This window comes from Cydia amplana, chromosome 6, assembly GCF_948474715.1.
Source record: "Cydia amplana chromosome 6, ilCydAmpl1.1, whole genome shotgun sequence".
Lineage (NCBI taxonomy): Eukaryota > Metazoa > Arthropoda > Insecta > Lepidoptera > Tortricidae > Cydia > Cydia amplana.
The window spans coordinates 19,236,579-19,257,245 of record NC_086074.1 but is presented as its reverse complement, the minus strand read 5'-3'; the positions used below and the strand labels follow the sequence as shown (position 1 = coordinate 19,257,245).

Genomic DNA, 20,667 nt, shown 5'->3' with positions numbered 1-20,667 from the left:
GACATGGCTATGAATGGCTGCTAACCTTACTAAAGCTAACTAAACCATGATAATGTTGGTAGAGATTACTATTTTAGGAGCGGGTCTCTATTGTTTCCCAAATAGTTTTAAGCCATAATGTATTGTTTGCCCACATTTTCGTTAGTCATAATTGATTTGGTTCAGAAACGCGTCACTTTTCAGGATTGCCATAAAACAAACCTAACATAACCTAACCTATCTACAGGATAACCTAACGAAAATCCTGAAATGTTAACGGTTTCAGTTTTATGACTAATGATAATATGACAAACAATACAGTATGACTTAAAACTTTATGGGAAACAACGGGACCCCCTTAGGGAGCATACGTGTGCTAACTCGGGGCCCGAATACTAGAGTGATGTTTATTCTTAAAGTTTATTATTGTATATATATTTGCTCATTGAATATCCGCTATTACTGTACATAAAGTAGTTCAATGTCTTATAGGTATCGAGCTCCTAAGCTAATAAACTTAGTAAATAAACGTCACTTTAGTTAGTGTGCGTGCCCCGACCTAGCACACGTATGCTTAAATGAATTTGGTTCACAGACTCACCTGTAACCTGTAATGGCGGTATTCATAAACGGCTGCTAACTTAATCAGTTGATAATCGTCGTTTGTCCCTATCTGTCGTTATGCCATAGGGAGGGACAAACGACGATCATCAGCTGATTAACTTAGCACTCGTAACGCCGTAAGGTTCCACACAGTCAAGTTTTTTTTAGGGTTCCGTACCCAAAGGGTAAAAACGGGACCCTATTACTAAGACTCCGCTGTCCGTCCGTCCGTCCGTCCGTCCGTCTGTCACCAGGCTGTATCTCACGAACCGTGATAGCTAGACAGTTGAAATTTTCACAGATGATGTATTTCTGTTGCCGCTATAACAACAAATACTAAAAACAGAATAAAATAAAGATTTAAGTGGGGTTCCCATACAACAAACGTGATTTTTGACCGAAGTTAAGCAACGTCGGGCGGGGTCAGTACTTGGATGGGTGACCGTTTTTTTGCTTGTTTTGCTCTATTTTTTGTTAATGGTGCGGAACCCTACGTGCGCGAGTCCGACTCGCACTTGGCCGGTTTTTTTTATACTAAACAGAATGCTATCCCAAACTTGCGTGTGCTACAAATACATTACGATCAAATCTGACTGCTCCAAAAGTATTTGAGAATTCCTATAAATCTTGATTGGTTTCTGTTACACAGTGAATCGAAGTGAAGTCACGAAGCCGATATATAGAAAGATAAGGAAAGCTCTAAACTGTTTAGAGCTGTGGCAGTTTTGTCGACTGTACTATGCAACTTTTTAGTGTCACTACATTGAAATCGCACGACTTCTTACATTGTGTCAATATATTCTAATGTCGTTCATAAATCCACTACAAGCACCAATTACCTATTAAACTGTCATTTTGTCTTTTGTATTTGAATTTTTTGTTATAAAAAATACATTAGGTACAATTTTATTACATATTTCACATCTTAATGTAAACAGTTAAGAAGTGGAAATTGAACGAAAATAATCATTTTATTTTCCCAAAAGTTATCTCATTTCAAAATATGTAGGTACCATTACCGAAAATCAATCGCAATTTTATTCGCAACGACTTCCAAAATCTAATTAAATTTCAAATTTGACTCTCTTTTTCCTTGTTGCGTGTAATACAAGCGGATGTCACTTTTCGACAGCTTTTGTTAGAAAGGGACTTCCGCTTATATTACAAGTTACAAGCTTTTGAGAAACGGGCCCCTGATGTCCCACACGTAGATATAAACAGCAATATTGCATCATGTACCTAAACCACAGAATAAGTAATAGTATTATCATACAGAACGGACACGCAACGCCCCGCCCCGATTCGGATTACCTCGTCCGCGACAGGCCGCGACATGAATGTGTGCGTAAGTCGCTCTACTGAGAGCATGTCAGGATTCCGTCAGAAACTCAATGACGCGTGTACAGACGTGCCGCGCACACATTTAAACGCAAATCATTTTTGATGTATGGCGTGTCCGCCCTGTGCCTAAATACATTTAGATTCATAATCTAGTATAGTCTGTTTGACCACGCCTGGCGTCGCGTTGATTGCGTCACCGAAACAGATCATCCCCAGAGACAGGAGCCGCCATGTTTTTTTTAGTAAACGTTCAATTTGTTACGAACACAATTTATTTTATTTGGTTATGTCGAATGTACCAAATTGCAATACAATTTAAAAATACTCACAATAGGTACCATTGAAGGTTTTGATTTTTATTTCAAACATTTTTGCTAATCGACGGGGTGTAAAACAAAAAAGGTTAGCTTTGCAACCTGCTTGTTATAATTTACCCGGTACAAATGTCTTTATTTATGTTTTAAAAAGATGTGTGCCGATACCATATTTGGATACCCTCCTCCAATTGAGGGGGGATTTAAATCTTCTCGAGGCAGTGGTGTAGCTGTAGGGTCGGAGCCGGTGTAGCTTTATTTGACGTTCATAAGCGCATTGTAATATGTAATATGCCTATATAAAACAATATAAAACACTATCTTTATATTTATGCTTAGAAAAACTACAAGTATACTTCGTAACCAAAATTATATTTCGACAACAGGAAAACACCAGTCGTTTTTCCTAGTCAAACACACAATTACAGTAACCGTTTCCTTGACAAAGCAATACAATCTTACATCGACGTCCAAACGGTTACATTTCCTCTAAACCTTAGATGTTATTTGAACATTTCCCAATATCACAAACAGATAATCCATAGCGCAATAACTGTAGGTACCCTACTGTTAAGACAAGTGTACATCGGTGGAACGTATGCCTTTGTAATAAGGTCCATCGATGTACAGTTAGGAGTGTTGTTTGTACCTACCGCTAGAAAAACGAAATTTCCCCAACATCAAAAGGAAACGATTTTCATGTAATATCCCGGTGACGCCTTTGTTTTAGACGACGAGCCCCCCTCTCCCCGTGTCAAGAACACACCCAGCAATCTGGCGTAACCAATTAAGGCTTATATTATTGTAGTAATAGAGTTGATTATCGATTGATCCGATGCTGACGTGTTTGCACAAAGAAATTGGCTTTCGTAGGCTTAAACCATTTTTGATTAGGCTGTCTGAAAGTCTATCTCAGATTCCATTTTGATTTTAAACTCGGGATCATATTGGAAGGTTATATAAAATAATAAACCGGCCAAGTTCAATTGTCTAGCTATCGCGGTTCATGAGATACAGCCTAGTGACAGACGGACGGACGGCGAAGTCTTAGTAATAGGGTCCCGTTTTTTACCCTTTGGGTACGGAACCCTAAAAACGAACTGGGCAATCTAGATCTAGTCTTCGATTGGGTTTTTATTTAGGGGTCCTTCATAAAAAAAATTGTTTACTCAGCTATTAAATCTAAAAAAATGTACTAGGTATCTAAACCTTATATAAATTAATTTATTTATAAAGTGACCATGATTTTTACGGTTACTATGCGTCGTTGTTTCTCAGATTGTTAAAGTTACAATTAAGCATCGAATATTATGTGTTCAGAATTTCACTACATAGTATAAAACAAAGTCGCTTCCCGCTGTCTGTCTGTCTGTATGTATGCTTAGATCTTTAAAACTACGCAACGGATTTTGATGCGATTTTTTAAATACATAGAGTTATTCAAGAGGAAGGTGTATGAATAATTTGTTAACCCGTGCGAAGCTGGCGGGTCGCTAGTATTATAGTAATCTTAAAATCTCTAAAGAATTATACCAAAGATGCCGGCAGAAATTCCTCGCTGTTGTTAGGCTAATATACATTCTTTAAATCCACCGACCCCATTGATTTATTTATAAGCACGAATACCAAGCACTCCCAAAACTTTTTAAAACCAAATCAATGCTAATCCGAAGAGAATCCATTCAAAGGGCGTAATTACTTCGATACCTGGGACGATCGAACTTCCAACCAAGTTTAATTGGCTTCTGGATGTTTTGAGAGGAATGCGGGTAGCTCTCACACCACAAGAGGATGGTAAGATTGGTAAGTACGAGTACGTAATGGAGAAACGAGTATGAATGTATTAATAAACCTATAGTACTTAGGGAACAAATAAAATATGGCAGCATGGATAGCCACCAATTATTTTATTAGTGTATTTTTAAAACATTGACTTTGACTTTTCCGTATACATATTTTCGTACAACTAATTTCAGGACTGCTAATTCTTATTGTAAGTATTCTCATGAAGATAGTTGTAATTGTAAATGAAAAGTAGCTCTATGAATTTTTGACATATTTAGAAAGGATCACGTATGATTTTTAAGTGTTAAACGTTTTTAAACGCACTTAAGAATTTGCAAAGCAATTTACTACTACATATTTTACTTATTTTACTAAATTCGCAAACTACACAATAAAACATTAAACAATGCCTACCACGCTACAAGTTTACGAAAACAATACAGTACGGCAATATATAACATGTCACATATAACACTTGGCTAAAACGACTTAACTTTATATAATCTCACCGGTATTTACGCCTTTTAACTATTTTTATGTTAGTAACACGTCACTTGTCCCCTGAGAACTTTGTGCTATTAATCATAGGTAACGTTTTCTTTTTGTTTCGCAGCATTCCGTAAATTACCTCTATTATTATTGTCTGTTAGAGCGATACGAAAATTGTTCTTTTAGGGCCACCCCATATCTAGCGGCTTTCGAGCGTCGGCGTCTCGTCGGCGTCTACAACTCTATGGCCCTGCTCGACGCAACGTCGACGCAACGTCGACGCAACGTCGACGCAACGTCGACGCAACGTCGACGCAACTGCGCAGCGACGTCATTTTCCATAGCGCTGACCGACGCCGACGCCCAAAAGACGCCAGATGTGGGGTGGCCCTTAAAGTACACTGTTTGTAAGATGGGCATTATTATTTTTGGACATTTTGGACATATGTAACGTTTTAAAAATATCTACATTTATATTGTAGCGAACTTTGGAACAGTGCGACATGCAAAACATTATTTTTTATCTAAAGACTATTACCACCGGTCCGTAAATCACAAAAAGGCTTTTGAACAATAATAAGAATACTTTAATTATAAACTACATCAGGTGTATTATCATGGATTGATGACATTACAAACTAATAGTTCCTATTTTATACGTAAAACTAGCACGGGTTAACAAATTATACATAAACCTTCCTCTTGAATTATTCTCATCAAAAAAACCGCATCATAATCCGTTGCGTAGTTTTAAAGATCTAAGCATACATAGGGACAACAGACAGCGGGAAGCAAAAGAATTAAGTAAATTAATTATTAATTAAGCAAGGAGAGAACAGTCTATGCTTTTCCCTTGTCTCTGGCAGGAAGCGATTTTTTTATACTATGTTTTTTATACTTGCAGTTCACAATCAAGCTTATAAAAAGCGGCCAAGTGCGAGTCAGACTCGCCCATGAAGGGTTCCGTATTTAGGGGATTTATGACGTATTAAAAAAAAAACTACTTACTAGATCTCGTTCAAACCAATTTTCGGTGGAAGTTTGCATGGTAATGTACATCATATATTTTTTTTAGTTTTATCATTCTCTTATTTTAGAAGTTACAGGGGGGTGGGGGAGGGGGGGACACACATATTACCACTTTGGAAGTGTCTCTCGCGCAAACTATTCAGTTTAGAAAAAAAATGATATTAGAAACCTCAATATCATTTTTGAAGACCTAACCCTAAAAACGTCACACAAAAACAATTTTGATACAACCTTCCATCACGTACGAGCGTCAAAAACAAAGTTCTCCCTTACGAGCCGTGCGTTGTCCCGCGCTCCCGAGTGGTACATTAATCATTAAACATCGCGTCGGTACCATAGAGAAATATAGTAAGAATAGAGTGCTCACTCCATACATCAGTTTTGGTACCCAAAAAACTATTATTTTCGTAGTCGACATCTAGCATCGAATAGCGGAATTATCAGTACCGCTACTTTATACTAGATGTCTGAGTGAGTCGCGACACACGAAAATTGTATTCAACAACTATTTACAGCTAATATTAAAGCAGAAGGTGTTGCAAGTAAGAGTTCGAGCTAATCCGGTTAGATTATTAGCTGAAAACTGTTGGGCATTGGACTTTTGGGTCGGTGCAACATTTGTAAAGTAGCAGTACTGATAATTCCGCTACTCGATGCTAGATGTCGACTATGAAAGTTTGGTAACAAAGCTGATGTAGGGAGTGAGCACTCTATGTATTTTAATCTCTATGTCGCTACGAACACTTTTACCGAAACTGGTGCCATTACTTTCTAGCCAGAGAACATTACGAGTTTCGCGAACCCGGGACTCGTAGGGAATAAGATAGGTTTATGGTGTTGGTATTGAAATTGCATGCAGAAATTTAAATAACTAAATCTAAAGGAGTATAATATTTAAAACCTTCGCGTTTTGAACACATATTAACTCACATTTATAGACGGGTCTAACGCGAAATTTATTCAATTATCTTTATTTACCGACGTTTCGACACATGTTTCACTGGTCATGGTCGCGGTAATTGAATAAATTTCGCGTTAGACCCGTCTATAAATGTGAGTTAATAAATCTAAGGAGCATTAAGGAACTGAGGATTGAAGATCATGTGCTATAAATCATAGAGTTTTAGGCTAAAACTTTTAGAGTAACCTATAGATATTAGTTTTTCATGCAGGGACGGGGCAATTATACAGCTTTATTGTTATCCATCTCTGACCTAAAGTTTAGTTTATATGCTACGAATAAATGTTTTCTGCTAGAGTTTCTGTTTTGTTTACATATTTATACTACGTGTTAAGCTGCTTAAAGCGTGAGACCTAATAAAGAGATTCAAATTGTATTGTATCAAGACGAAATCACAATACTGAAAGTAAGCATAATAAAATAAATATTTTTTTAACAATACTAATGGCGACAAAAATAAATATATACAAACCAAAATGTTATTTACAACAAAATACAATAACAAAACCTATATTTGCGAGCTATTATGGCAATTTTACATCGACAAAAGCCGAGCAAAAAGAAAAAATGTATCCGGATGATAGACGCTACGGAAAATCATGTGACTATTTTCATGCATTTAAGTTTCGATTAGCGTTTTCTATTTATCAACGATGGTCATCTTGGCGCGACCTTTTGTATGTAATCTCTACAAAGATAAAACACCTATCGCTTTTAACGACGATTTTAGTTTAGAGATACCGATGACAAAAAAAAGAATAAGATTTTCGTCTCGACGTTATACATCGATTCTTACACGTGCCACTCGTTCGTGTTTTTTATTGATTATTTCTTATCTTCATTTCTTATGTAACTTCTTTTTTTCTTCTAAGCGAGAGTTTCTGTGAAGACGATACACGCGTCACTGTCATCCGCGTTGTAAAAGTAAACTCAAGTAATACTTAAAATAACAAGTACCGCACGTAAAAGCGATTAGTTCTGGGGTCTATACTATATCTATACTAGTATATAGTCTATACTAGTCTCGTATGCGTGAAATTACCTTCGATTGAGTATGGTATCAAATGGCTAAGGGCCCGATTCGGATTTTGAACTAGATATCTATTAGACATCACCAAGATACGACAACGATATTTTTAAGATCTATCCTGTCAAATTTGACATTTCCGCGAATCTGGAGATACTCTTGAACGATTTCCACAATGTCTAAAACGTCGCGTTATGTATTTTTAGATCTCAAAACGATTTTAAAACGATCTTACTTCGATAATTTAACGTAAAAGTGTCATTGGTTGCCCGAATTGAGCTGCAAAAGATATCTAATTGCAATATAAACTACCAGGTATCTAGTACATCGTATCGTTCTCTTCTCTAGAACGTATCTAGTTTTCCGAATACCGCGGTCATAATAACCTCCTAAGACCCGTAGTACTTATTAACTTTCTTATTCAGACCCAGCTCCTACAACAATAATTGTGTAGTCATAGCGTACCACGGTCCTACCAGTACCTAGGACTTAATAGAAAACCCATCATTTTGTTTTAAAATTTTGCGCTTATCGAAATTGGCGTGTACGAACTTCTAAAGGACTGTTTTGTTTTGTCTGTGAGGCCTTTAACAAGTTCGTAAAAAAAATCAAAGTGCTGTACAAGGTGCTGTATAAGTACAATAACATTAAAAAAAGTATTTTAAGTACTTGGGTCTGAATGAGTATAAAACAATAGTACTACTGGTAGGACTACGGGCCGTACTGACTACATACTCAATTTTGCGTTGGGCCTTAGGAGGATAAGATAAATCTCACCTTCTGCGCGTTGACCTCTCGCGTGGAAATGCCCATCTTCTCGTGGTGACGCAGCTGAACCGGGTAGATGATCTGGTAGTAGTGGGCACCGATGTTCCGCACTAGCTCCTGGTTCTGTCGGTACTCGCGTAGCAGCCGCTCGACTTCACCTGTGGACAACAAATATGTATTAGGATGAAAACAGTTCTGAATGATTCACGGTTAGTTTCACTAGACTTATATAGACCGGGATATAAACCGTGATTACCTTTAGTATTGTTTTCGAGCTCCCGATATTTCGACGCAGTTTCATGCATCTTGTTCACGGGGTACTGAAGATAGCGGGTGGGTGTCAAACAATACTAAAGGTAACCACGGTTCATATCCCGGTCTATATAAGTCTTTATGTTTTAGGATGATTAAAACCCACAGATTACCTAATGTTTCGAGCTGTATTTGAATGAAACAAGTTTGTAGTCCATTCTTTATGTTTCTTTGAATAACTATTTTTATAATCGTGGCTACTTTGAATGAAACTCGTATCTTGTTCTGCCAATAAAAATAAAAATATGTATATTGCATACAGAGTTACTGCGTTTGAGTAGCAGTGCGAAATACGATATTTTTTTCAAAGTAGTGAACGATATACCTGACGCCATGATTTTTTTATAGATAACAGCGTTGTCTGGAGAAGCGGTCGCCCCCTTTTCTCTTAAAAACAAATTTAGCGTCGAAAAACGCGGTGGTATCTTTAATGGTTAAATTTCTCTTTGTGACGATGATATTACAACCGGTGAATAGGTAAATTGGACGTTACTGTGAATTAATGCGTGAAACATCATAAATAATCCCAATAAAATGTATTTTCTTATTCAGCTGAAAAACAAACGCATAAACCTTTTTCAACTAAGCGTTATCTCAAAAACAATTTCTTGCAACTCCGCATTTCTTAGAAATAAGTTGGCAAGGTCGGAATTATTTAAGACGAAACTTTAAATGAACCACCGATACCTAAACTGAGTCCGAAACATAATTTGTTTGTTTATTGATCTTAACTTCGGAATTATCATAATATTATTCTATTTAGATTTGAGCAGTTTCTCTGATAGTTTTAAGACGTACAGGATTTGTTGGAAGCCCTCGGGCAATATTCAATAGTTGTAATTTAAGCAATATAATATAAACCAGTCAGGAAAACGGAAAAGAACTAGTCTTACTCGTCCTGCCAACACACACACCCATACCCATGTACACATGTACACTTAAACCTTCCTCAAAACTTTCTATTAATACGTGAAAACCGCATGAAAATCCGTTCAGTAGTTTAAGAGTTTATCGCGAACATAGAAACACACAAACAGACTGACGCGGCGGGGGACTTTGTTTTATAAAGTGTAGTGATAACTGAATACTTTCATTGACATTTGACATCACTTTCGCCGCACTTTTGATATTTGACATGCATGCCAATCTGTGTCCGACTATTATCATATCCGTACAGGTGGGCGTGATAAAATCGTTGGGAGTCGTCGAAACTCACGAGTGTGCTCGCATCTGACGGCGATATGTTTCAATCGGCTTAGCGCGTTCAACGCAGCTTATGGTGGCCTGTTGCGGGTGGATAATGCAATTTTTTGATGCGATTGAGGCTAGTAAATACTTTTGACACGTTTCTGACGAAAGTCTTCCCTTTAACAATAAAAACAGTATGCGAAACTGGAGTTTACTTATTAGTAATAACATGACAGTAGTAGACTGTATACAAATAGACGTTTTGAGGTTACTTAGAGCTTTAGGAATGTCACACGAACAATTTATATATATTTCGTCTTTGGAAATCTATAGGTAACATTTTTCTTCTTCTCTAAAACTGTCGCTGTACTAAACAAAATCTCAACAGAGACTTAATTATACCCATTTTTAGGGCTAAGTAAACTTGCAAAACGTATTTATTCTTTAAAAGCTTTTAGGAAAAGTTGTAAAATTACCTACAGTTTAATGAACGTGTTGACATTATTATTTCTAGAAATAAATACCTAATAAATAATAAATAAATATAAGGGGACATCTTACATACATCAACCTAGCCCCAAACTAAGCAAAGCTTGTACTATGGGTGCTAGGCGACGATATACATACTTATAAATATACATAGAGAACACCCATTCTGAAGCACAAATTCATCTTAATATTACTAAGCTACTAAAATTTTTCTTTTAAATTTGTATCACAGAATCACTTACTCAACTTTTGATTTATTTCATATTCAAAGTCGCACTTTTCGACTTCGTTTTCTCTGAATTTGCATTCACAATAAACGTCACCATTAATATCGCGAGTCGTGAACGTGCCACTGTGGAGTAATAAACTTCTTTGTTACAATTGTAGCTTCGACTGTATACTTGAAAATATTTCCAGTATAATATTAAGTTTGGTAAATAAAATTTTATTTTTATTGTTTGTGTTAAGTATTTGATATTTGCGGTTTCTACATTTGTTTGTTTTGATCATCAAATTTTTAGATGTTTGTTGACGAGATGTACCTACTTAATCTGACACGCAATTTTTTTGCGCCAGATTAGTGGTGTGAATTGTCGGTTTCCTAATTATATTTCACCTATACTTAGTTTCAAAATTTCAGCAAAATTTGGCGTATGATAATTAATAGCCATTGTTATAACATTTTTTTTTACATTTAGCCACGGTAATCATACCATACCTCGCAACCGAGCTAGCAAATCTGTAGCAGTTGTACGTCAGGGTTATCACTACTACGTATAAACTAAAGTACAAAAAATATTTTTTCTTTGTTTTCAAACACACCAATATTTTCAAGCAATGATAATTCCATGTTAATATTTGAAAGAAATGCGGAAAAAAATTAATTTTATAAACAAAATAACAGATACATTGAAACGCATCTAATATTGACATTGACCTGTTAATTTATTTTATTTGACAGTAAATTAAACCGGGTTATATCGGAAGAGGGTCAACAAACTTCTCGATCAATTTTACTAATCTTGCATACAATAAAGTTAAAGCAAAATGGTTCATCATAATCGCCAACCCTGACACAAAACTGTCATATGCTACGGTTTTGTTAGCTCCGTTGCGGGGTATGATCGTTACTGATATAAAAGTTAAACAGTGCCATAAACGAGTTCTTCTTATTGCGAAAATATGTCATAAGATCCACTGATGGCCACTTAAGTGTAAGGCCTGAGTGGATGCTCGAAGCGGAGCGTTCGGCGGGGCGTGCAGCGTGGCGTCGGGCTCACAAGGGATTTGAGCAGCGTGCATTAAGGCCGCTCTTATACGCTTGCATTTGTTTAACATTCACGCTGCACGCCCCGCCCCGCTGCACGCCCAACTCGAGCGTCCACTCAGGCCTTACACTAAGAGTGATGCTATTAGTAAGATGGAATCACGGATAACTAGACTGGGCAAATGCCAGTAGTAGACAAATGAAAGAAACAAAATTCCCCGTGACCCCATTCACGTCAAAAACATTCGACAAACGAACGCCGAGCTTAATTAAAAAAGAAATACATCTCAGCCTCGTCAACGCTTGCAGCGAAACACGCGCCGGCCAAAAATCACAAACCCGGCAAATACAAATAGAAGTAGACCTGGTAACAGCGTGCGTCTTGGGAATCTGAATTTGGAAAAAAACCGGCCAAGTGCGAGTCGGACTCGCGCACGGAGGGTTCCGCACCATCAACAAAAATAGAGCAAAACAAGCAAAAAAAACACGGTCACCCATCCAAGTACTGACCCCGCCCGACGTTGCACTTCGGTCAAAAATCACGTTTGTTGTATGGGAGCCCCACTTAAATCTTTATTTTATTCTGTTTTTAGTATTTGTTGTCATAGCGGCAACATAAATACATCATCTGTGAAAATCTCAACTGTCTAGCTATCACGGTTCGTGAGATACAGCCTGGTGATAGACGGACGGACGGATGGACGGACGGACGGACAGCGGAGTCTTAGTAATAGGGTCCCGTTTTTACCCTTTGGGTACGGAACCCTAAAAACGGTTTTTGGTACGGGTCTTCGATTGAAAAATTGTGCCTAGAATTCTTAGTAATTTGGGTTATATTTTGAGTCTTTCTGGAATATTTTTAAGGTGAATTCAAACGTACACTGACATCAGAATGATAATATACCTATGTAGTATTGTTTTCGGTTACCGCGATAGTTACGTAATCATGAAATAAATATTAAAACTGATATATTAAATTTATACTAGGTACATCTCGACGTTTCAAAACCTTTACAGCGTTCGTGGAATCAGTGTAACGGTTTGCTATAAAACCTCGTTTGCGCTCGGCGCTTTGTGCTGGCCGGTTGCAAAAAAACATTACATTTTAAAATTTCCTTCAGGAATCTTGTGAATCTGTCACATGAAAAATATGGTGTAGATTCATTGATTGCTCACATATTTTCGCTAATAATCTTGGATATTTAATGTAGAATTAATACTAACCTTGATTTAAAATAGATCGCAAACTGCCGTTAGTTTTTATTATGCTGTGTACATTTCCCCGGATCGGGTAAGTGTTGTGAATCTCTAATCTAAGTTTCTTATGGGAATAATGTTACGTTGTATTCTTTTATACTGTTAACTAATCTGTTCTTTCCTGACTGCTTCATCCGTGAACACTAAATAAATGCTAAAAGGTTAACTTTCCTGATATTTCTTTCCTTGCGGGCCGGATGACGCAGTCACCGTTGTGTGCATATTCTAATAAGACCAATATTGCTAGGGATCAAGTCTGGGGTTGACTCTGAAAGCCCACTAGCCTGCACTACCCCGGGTTGCGCTATGCGCATGCTCCACAATCTGGAAGGTTTCCATTCCGAGCTGAGGATCCTGGACCACAGTGCGGAGCCTTCTTAGAATACTCTGGACCTGCGACTGCGATGCTTGCTTTGTTCAGCGGAGCCATCTACAACTGCCCGCCTGCGAAGTAGAGTTCCAGGAAAGTGCCTCCCATTAAAGACTTGTTTCATTATTTCATTCTTGCCGGCTCAGTTATAAGGACTCACGGCCCTAGCTAACTTATTGTAATTCTAAATACCTAATATTAATTAACTTTTCTAAATCCAACTTTCATTTCCTTCCTACCTCTTTCCAACTCTAAATGCGACGCTAAACGTCACATCAGAATGATATTTGAATGATGAAAATATTCCTTTTTTTCACTCTTTGAATTGAAGCTCCATAATATATACAAAGAATGTAGGTATATACGTGGTCAAGCTAAATAAAATCGTTTAAAAACTCACACTAACTACAAACAATATCTCCAGTACACCTAATTAAAATGTTTATATTACACGCCACTTGTAATTTTCTCGCCACTCGATATATTTGCGACAGTTCCTGCTACATCAATATTGGGTGTCTCTGAGCAAAATTAATTTAGCATCACTTTGCTCTCGCAATTAATTTTGATTGGCAGGACGAAGAGCCTTTTCATTGAGTTTGCCGGGATATTGGTGTATCATCAAGCGTTGTTGGGTGTAATTGTTTATTCTAATTGTTATTCCTTTGGGAAATAAAAGATATTTTCTTACTTCTTCTTGCGCCATCACGCGGGCAGCGTACAAGCAGGTACCAAGGGCTCAAAATGTGGATTGGCATTTTTAATTTTTAGTTTTAGTTATTTTAATTGTAGTTTTATACCACTAATTATATAATAAATGATTTTATTTACTTTTCTTACTGATAAAACAGATAAGGTGAACCCTTATACCTATAATTTTGACGACCAGTCTAGCCTAGTGGGTTAGTGACCCTGCCTGTGAACCCGATGGCCCTGGGTTCCCCGGTAAGGGCATTTATTTGTGTGATGAACACAAATATTTATACAACAAACGTGTTTCTTGCCATTTTTTGTGTAATGGTACGGAACCATTCGTGCGCGAGTCCGACTCGCACCTGTTAAAATCTGAATGTGCCTGTAGGCCGGTGTGAAATCGGTTAAACAGGGTCGGAAAATGCACGTTTCATAAATGGATTAAAATTCCTTTGTAAACACGACGGGTCCGGGTCGTGCGCCGTGCGGCCGTGACACTTGGAAATGTTGTTCGTTTCCAACGAAATGTGAAGCTATTTTGAGGATGCAGATTCCATTATGTTTAGTGAAAGTTGCTGTTTGAATGATTATATTTCTTGTTTTGTTTATGTAACTAGGTACTACCTAAATAACATAAATATGTTCTATAAGTGACCTACTTTTGTTTTCCTCCAGGTCATTATGTCATAAAACACCTTTTGATGTTAAATTATTTTACTCAAACGATATATGTATTGTTTGTTTCTCTTATGACTACATACGGCGTTTGTAGACCTTAAGTTTATATCCTTTAGTTTTAAAACTCTTAATTCTAATATAAAAGTAACGCGGCTTTTATTTATTGTATTTTTTTATTTATTAGGAATCTTACTAGTCCAGTAAGATTCCAATACCTATATTCCTCAACATAATTTGATTTTAATTGCCTAGATTAGGCTTATAAAATTGAAACTAACAAGACCTAAAAAAAAGAGCTTTTCCTTTCTTAGTGATCACAATAATCTATCCAAATGTCTCACATTCACAGAAAATATTCCAAGCGAAATCAACTAAGGACAGACGCTCATTGTGTTCAGAGGGTCTACCGCGAACTACGTTCAACGTGTTGCCTCCCTGTCACACTTACGTACGAATTTACAAGGGTGACAGAGAGGCAACACGTCGAAAGTGGTTCGCGGTAAGTAGCTTAGCTCGGCTTACAAAAGATGATGCCATGAATACGTTTAAACTAAGAATTAGTCTAATTGGAGATGACCAACGCAACTGTATTAGGCATGCAAATCAAATTAAGGTAAATTTATTTAGAAGTGTTTGTTGCTGTTCGTAATGCTGCGTGTGTGTTGTTGCTGTGGCACTTTACTCTTATTTTGTGTTTTCTTTCATATTATGTATTGTCTGTGCTTACGAATAAATTATATTCTATTCTATCCTATTCTATTCTAATGTGCGTTGGACATTTGGCGTCCAAATTGATAGTCGTATGTTCAAACTTCTACTGATATACCTACGTATTATAGTTTGTAGCTTTCTAATAGAGCCCGACGGCTAATCCTATTGTCTATTGTTAAGTAAAACCGCTCGTGCCACGTGCCACAACCACCTGGATAAAAAATCGTTCGTTCACTTTACCCAGGTAATTGAATTACAACTCCTATGGAAATTGCAATAAGATTCAAAATGGACTAATGGATAATTATTTTGTTAGGATTTGTGTGGTCCGTTCAGCTCAGTAACCGAAATACTGAGTGCCGGCGAGTTGAACGCTACAGAACCAGTCTAAAATGTGTCATCGAGATGTGTAACAAAGGCGCGTTATTGGAGAGCGCACCTACACTGGTTTTTTGAGCGTTGGACTAGCCCGCGCTCAGGTGCCAAATAGAATAATTTAGACCCTTTTTTGCAGGTAAATAGCACGTGCGGTTTTACTTAACAATAAACAATAGGATTAGCCGTCGGGCGCTACTAGAAAGCTACAAACTATACACATAATTACTTTGCTACTCCGAGAAATAATAACGTGTTAGTCAATTAGTCCTCTTTATTGTTTGGACAACCATCTCCATTAAGGATGACTCACATTAGACTGGGCCGACCGGGCCGTGTCCGGGCCAGAGCTTCCTGCGCTTACTTTTCTATGACAGGTGATCACGTGATGCTTTCCATAGAAAACGAAGCGCTGAAAGCTCCCGCCCGGACACGGCCCGGTCTAACGTGAGTCATCCTTTACAAGGGGGTGTCCCCGAACTGAATTTGTCTGCGAGCCTGACTAATCCTATCGTTTGAGTTTCTGTCACAGATCGCGGATTACTAGATGGAGTAAACAAATGACTTGAGGTACTGTGGGTAGACTGCTACCTATGCATGTAAGTAAAATAAATATTCATTCATTCTCACTGCGATCGCGCTTAACTAGCTCGGCAGAAATGAGTGCCTTTCATCCCTTGGTTAACAACCAATTTTCTATTATTGCACCACATACAAAATAAATTCAAAACAGATTTACAATGTAAGTAAATGTAGCAACAGGTGGTTTTAGCATTATTATTTTACAGTGATCTCACCCAGGCCAATGTGAAAGTTACACATCAGAATGATATATTGTTATTTAGTTATCCTGCATCTCACCCCCGCCATACATATACGGACAAGTACGAGCAAAATGCACGATAAAACTAAATAACATTGAACTAGGGAACAAATCTAATTATTTTTTACGAAAATATTTTGATTTGTGTTTTTAAGTACCTACTCACACTACTATACTCGTATATCACTACTATATGTCTAGGTATCTATTTCAGTTTGAATAACATAATTTAAATATCATTCTGGCGTCAGTGTACGTTCGAATTGGCCTAAGCGCTGTCTACGGGCGGTAGTCAATGGTTTCAGCACAAGATTAGGACTTGATCTGACGAACTTTGCAGAACCAACTCAGGGTCTTGAGTGCTTGAAATTGAATATTAAGTCATAGAACATCATCATTTCGGTAAACAGTGACAGCGTCCGCTAGCTGACACGGTTGCCTGAACAGGCCGCGTAGCCAACATACCAATCGCTTACGCTCCGTAGCGATCGAAACACAAATGTCACTGTCGCACTAATTTGGAAGAGTGATAAAGAGACACAAAGCGTTTCCCAAATATAATCCAGTTTCCGTGTGATTTTATATGGCATTTTACTTTGAAAAAACATGTAACAATTCATTATAAAAAATTCAATTACTTATTCGTTAACTTTTACCGGCACAGCTGAAGACAGATGCTTCAGTACAAACCAAGATGAGGTTTTCTAAATAGTCCACGGGAGTCAGTAGCGGCTGCTACGCGCTCCAGTTACGGTCACAATGACTGCGGTATTACCTACACAGCCGATAACGGCAGATGCTTCAGTATCGGTTCTGACGATATTGACGATGTTTTTATATAACAAGTAGTATTTTTCTAGACGTTCGTTTTGGAAAAGTAGTCGTAGTCAACCATTAATTTTCCATTTTGACTTAAGTTTCATAAAAATAGTAATATTTAAGAATTTCGGAGAAGGTGCACATGGCTGACATGGTTAGTAGTTGATATTTTGCTGACCGGCACCAGGTACAAATTAACAAAACAGGACTTTTATCTGGTAACTAATTTGTTTTCCTATGAGTATATCCATCGAACTAAACTAATTTTGTATTGAGCAAAATGAAACCTACCACAATGCTAAAAAAATAAAAGAAAAGTAGAAAAACTCACTGTCTCAGTCATTGTCAGGCCAATTAGACCGTACACTGACGTCAGAACGATACCTATTTCAATCATATTATTTAGTTATCATGCGTCTCATCCGCGCCAATACATGTACGTTATCCGTACAAGCGAAATGCACGATATTTGAATGACATCAGTTAGATGTCACTCTGATATCAATGTACGTTAGAATTGGCCTGTGTGTTTATCAAACTAGTTCATCTGTTTCCATCTGTGTCTGGATTGCGCGCTGCGTTACTCACGCTCTGTTTCTCGTCAGAATCGCGACTCGCTCCGAGCGAGAACGCCTAGTGCCGCACCCGTCGAATGATGCATTGTTCCATTAAACGTAAACGAGACTCCAGGCGGTGTTACCATCGATATACGAGTGCGGGAGAATCGAGTTCTTAAAACTACCAATGAAGTAAGACCTCGAGTTCCATAAGAATTTCTTAATCGCAGGAAGCGCTTATACTGGTCGAGCTTTTAAGTTAAGTGTTTGTGTGTTCGGAATGCGACTCGGGCTTATTTCGAGGTATTCGCTTACTTTAATGGTATTTTTCGTCTTTGTTTACCGTCATGTATAATTTGGGATTGATTTCCATTAATGTTACAGGAACAAACAATAAGCATTGGGAATTTTGGCGCCAAACATAGTCTGTTAAGTGTTAAAGATATCTGATATTCATTCTGAGCTGATAAACGTATGCTTCGTTATGTCTTTGATTACCGCAAAAATTAACTTAAGAAATAAAACAATTTTAACGGGCAATGGCGTTGCTGTGTTAGTTCATTAACCTACCTAACTACTATGTTTATAAAAAAATATCTCCTTGAAATACATATTGAAATAGAGACAATGATTTCATAAAACAAAGAATATATATATATAATATATTTTACGAAATAAGACCAAATACTCAACTGGATGCTAGATACGCAAAGTAAAGAATCATTTTGAATGCTACTAGTGCTACTATTATACACCATTCCAAGAACAAAAATAAATAAAATAATAGCCAACACATAAATTTCCCAGTACAATTTGAACATTCAAAGTGCTTGCAAGTACTATAAAAGACTCTACAAGATACTTCAAGTACCTAAATCTTAGGTTATTCAAGACTTCAGAACTTCAAGGTAGCAAGTAACAACTCTTTGAAAGTGCTCGGATGCCTCAACTGTCAACTTGAGCAATTTAAAATTTCAACTACTAACAATCTGGGAGTGAAGTCAGACGTATCTGTGTCAGAGTTACCGTTTTGAGTGTACTTGTTATTTAGGGTAACAAGCACAATTTGTTAGAATATAATTTGTTTAAAGAATATGAATCCTTCATAAAAAGAACATCCCTTAAGCTCCGTGAAAAATGGTCCAAACCATACTCACAAATTATCAACTGGATCAAAGTCAAAATACAAATATCAATCATCAGAGCGGTCTCTCTAAGAATTAGAGGAACGAGAAGAAGGATAGAAAGATTTGGATCTGAAGACGGCTGTGGAATACCCATTATTGAAGATTAGATTTCTCTTCTTTCTACCGTACAACGGTTTTTAAATACATTTAAAATTGTATTATTTAATGTAATAAATGCGATAAATACATTTGTTTAAAGTGTTTTTTCTAGTGATATTAAAATTAATTAAAATGTCTGTCATGTTTTGTTGGTCAATACTCAATAGTAATTCGGCACATATCGTGTAAACCATTAGTGGATCTTCTTTATGGATATGAAACGCTGTTTACACGAAACAGAGGGGCTACCGCGAAAACCGAATTTCGCGAATTGCGGCATTTTTTTCTCTGTCACTCTAATTACGCCTTCATTGGAGTAGAAGAGAAAGATCCCCGCAGTTTGCGAAATTCGATTTTCGCGGTAGCCCCTCAGAGCTGACGTAGATTTGACGTAGTAACATTAAGGCGTTAGAAGCATTGACTCTCTAATCTAAAGACGGGCCGGCCTTACGGACACTAAGAGTGGTGCTAGTTAAGCGGTGTCACTCACGAATTCGAGCCAATCGTGCAGTCTAACACAACTAGTTGCGACCAATCGCGCGCGTGGTGCGAACTCATCAACCAATCGCGCTGTGGGGCGTTAGACTGCACGATTGGCTCGAATTCGTGTGCCTGACACCACTGTACTATCCCCATTCTTATTGCCCGTCTTTAGATATATATCAATGGTTAGAAGCCTATGATGATATAAATTCAACAATCATTATACATCAATCTGGTGTTAGATTTTAGCAAAGAAATTTAGGAGTTTACGAATGAAAATGGATCTCTGCTGTGATACTTAGTCTAATATTCCTGTTATATTGTATTACGAGTATATGCAGTGTGACCTCACACTAAATACAAAGCAGTGTTAAAATGAGATGAAAAATGAACTGTTAAACCGTTCAGCCCGTAACGAGAGTTGGCGCGGGCGGCGATTGGGCCCAGCGATGGAGCCTGAATTCGTAATGCCGGTTGCACTTTATGAAAAAGGTTTATTTCATTTTATTATTCAATATCGGATCAAAGGGACTGAAAATATCACTTTCAAGCAGAAGATGTGACATATTTTTACAGTATAAAAAGTGTTGCTCATTTTATTTTGGTTCATAAGTCGGAGTTATTGTTAAATAAATGTTTATTATAAGTACCCAAAATAATCCTGGACTGATGTGCTAAATCTTAAAACCCAAGTTGAACACACTGTATGTTGACATCTAACTTTATAATTATAATAATTATTATAATTATAAAGTTCACTGTATGTACTAAGTACCTATATTTGCAAATAAAACATTTTGAATTTGAATTTGAATTTATGTTGTAATTTTTAAATTTTTGATGAAATATTGCCTATATATTATTTTTCTTATTGTGCCATACGACTAAATAAATATAATCTTATAAATATTTATATGCATAAAATACTAAGTAGTATAAAGTGATACTAGTTGTTGTCTTAATTTTTACAAGTTGGCACTAATTTTATCACTACCTAAAAGTAAGACTTGAATAGCCTTCAGGCATCAAGTGTAATAGGTGCCTACTAATTTTTGTGGAATTT

At 37.1% G+C, this 20,667-nt stretch overlaps 1 protein-coding gene across 12 annotated transcripts in view; it reads right to left on the bottom strand.

Moving 5' to 3' along the window:
- The window catches only part of LOC134649042 (disintegrin and metalloproteinase domain-containing protein 11), a 631,585-nt gene that overhangs the window by 249,074 nt on the left and 361,844 nt on the right, over positions 1 to 20,667 (bottom strand). For all 12 annotated transcript variants that reach the window (XM_063503746.1, XM_063503744.1, XM_063503743.1 and 9 more), the window contains one exon: positions 8,306 to 8,454. In XM_063503746.1, the coding sequence (XP_063359816.1) occupies positions 8,306 to 8,454 (149 nt within the window). The remainder of the gene's footprint in view (positions 1 to 8,305; positions 8,455 to 20,667) is intronic.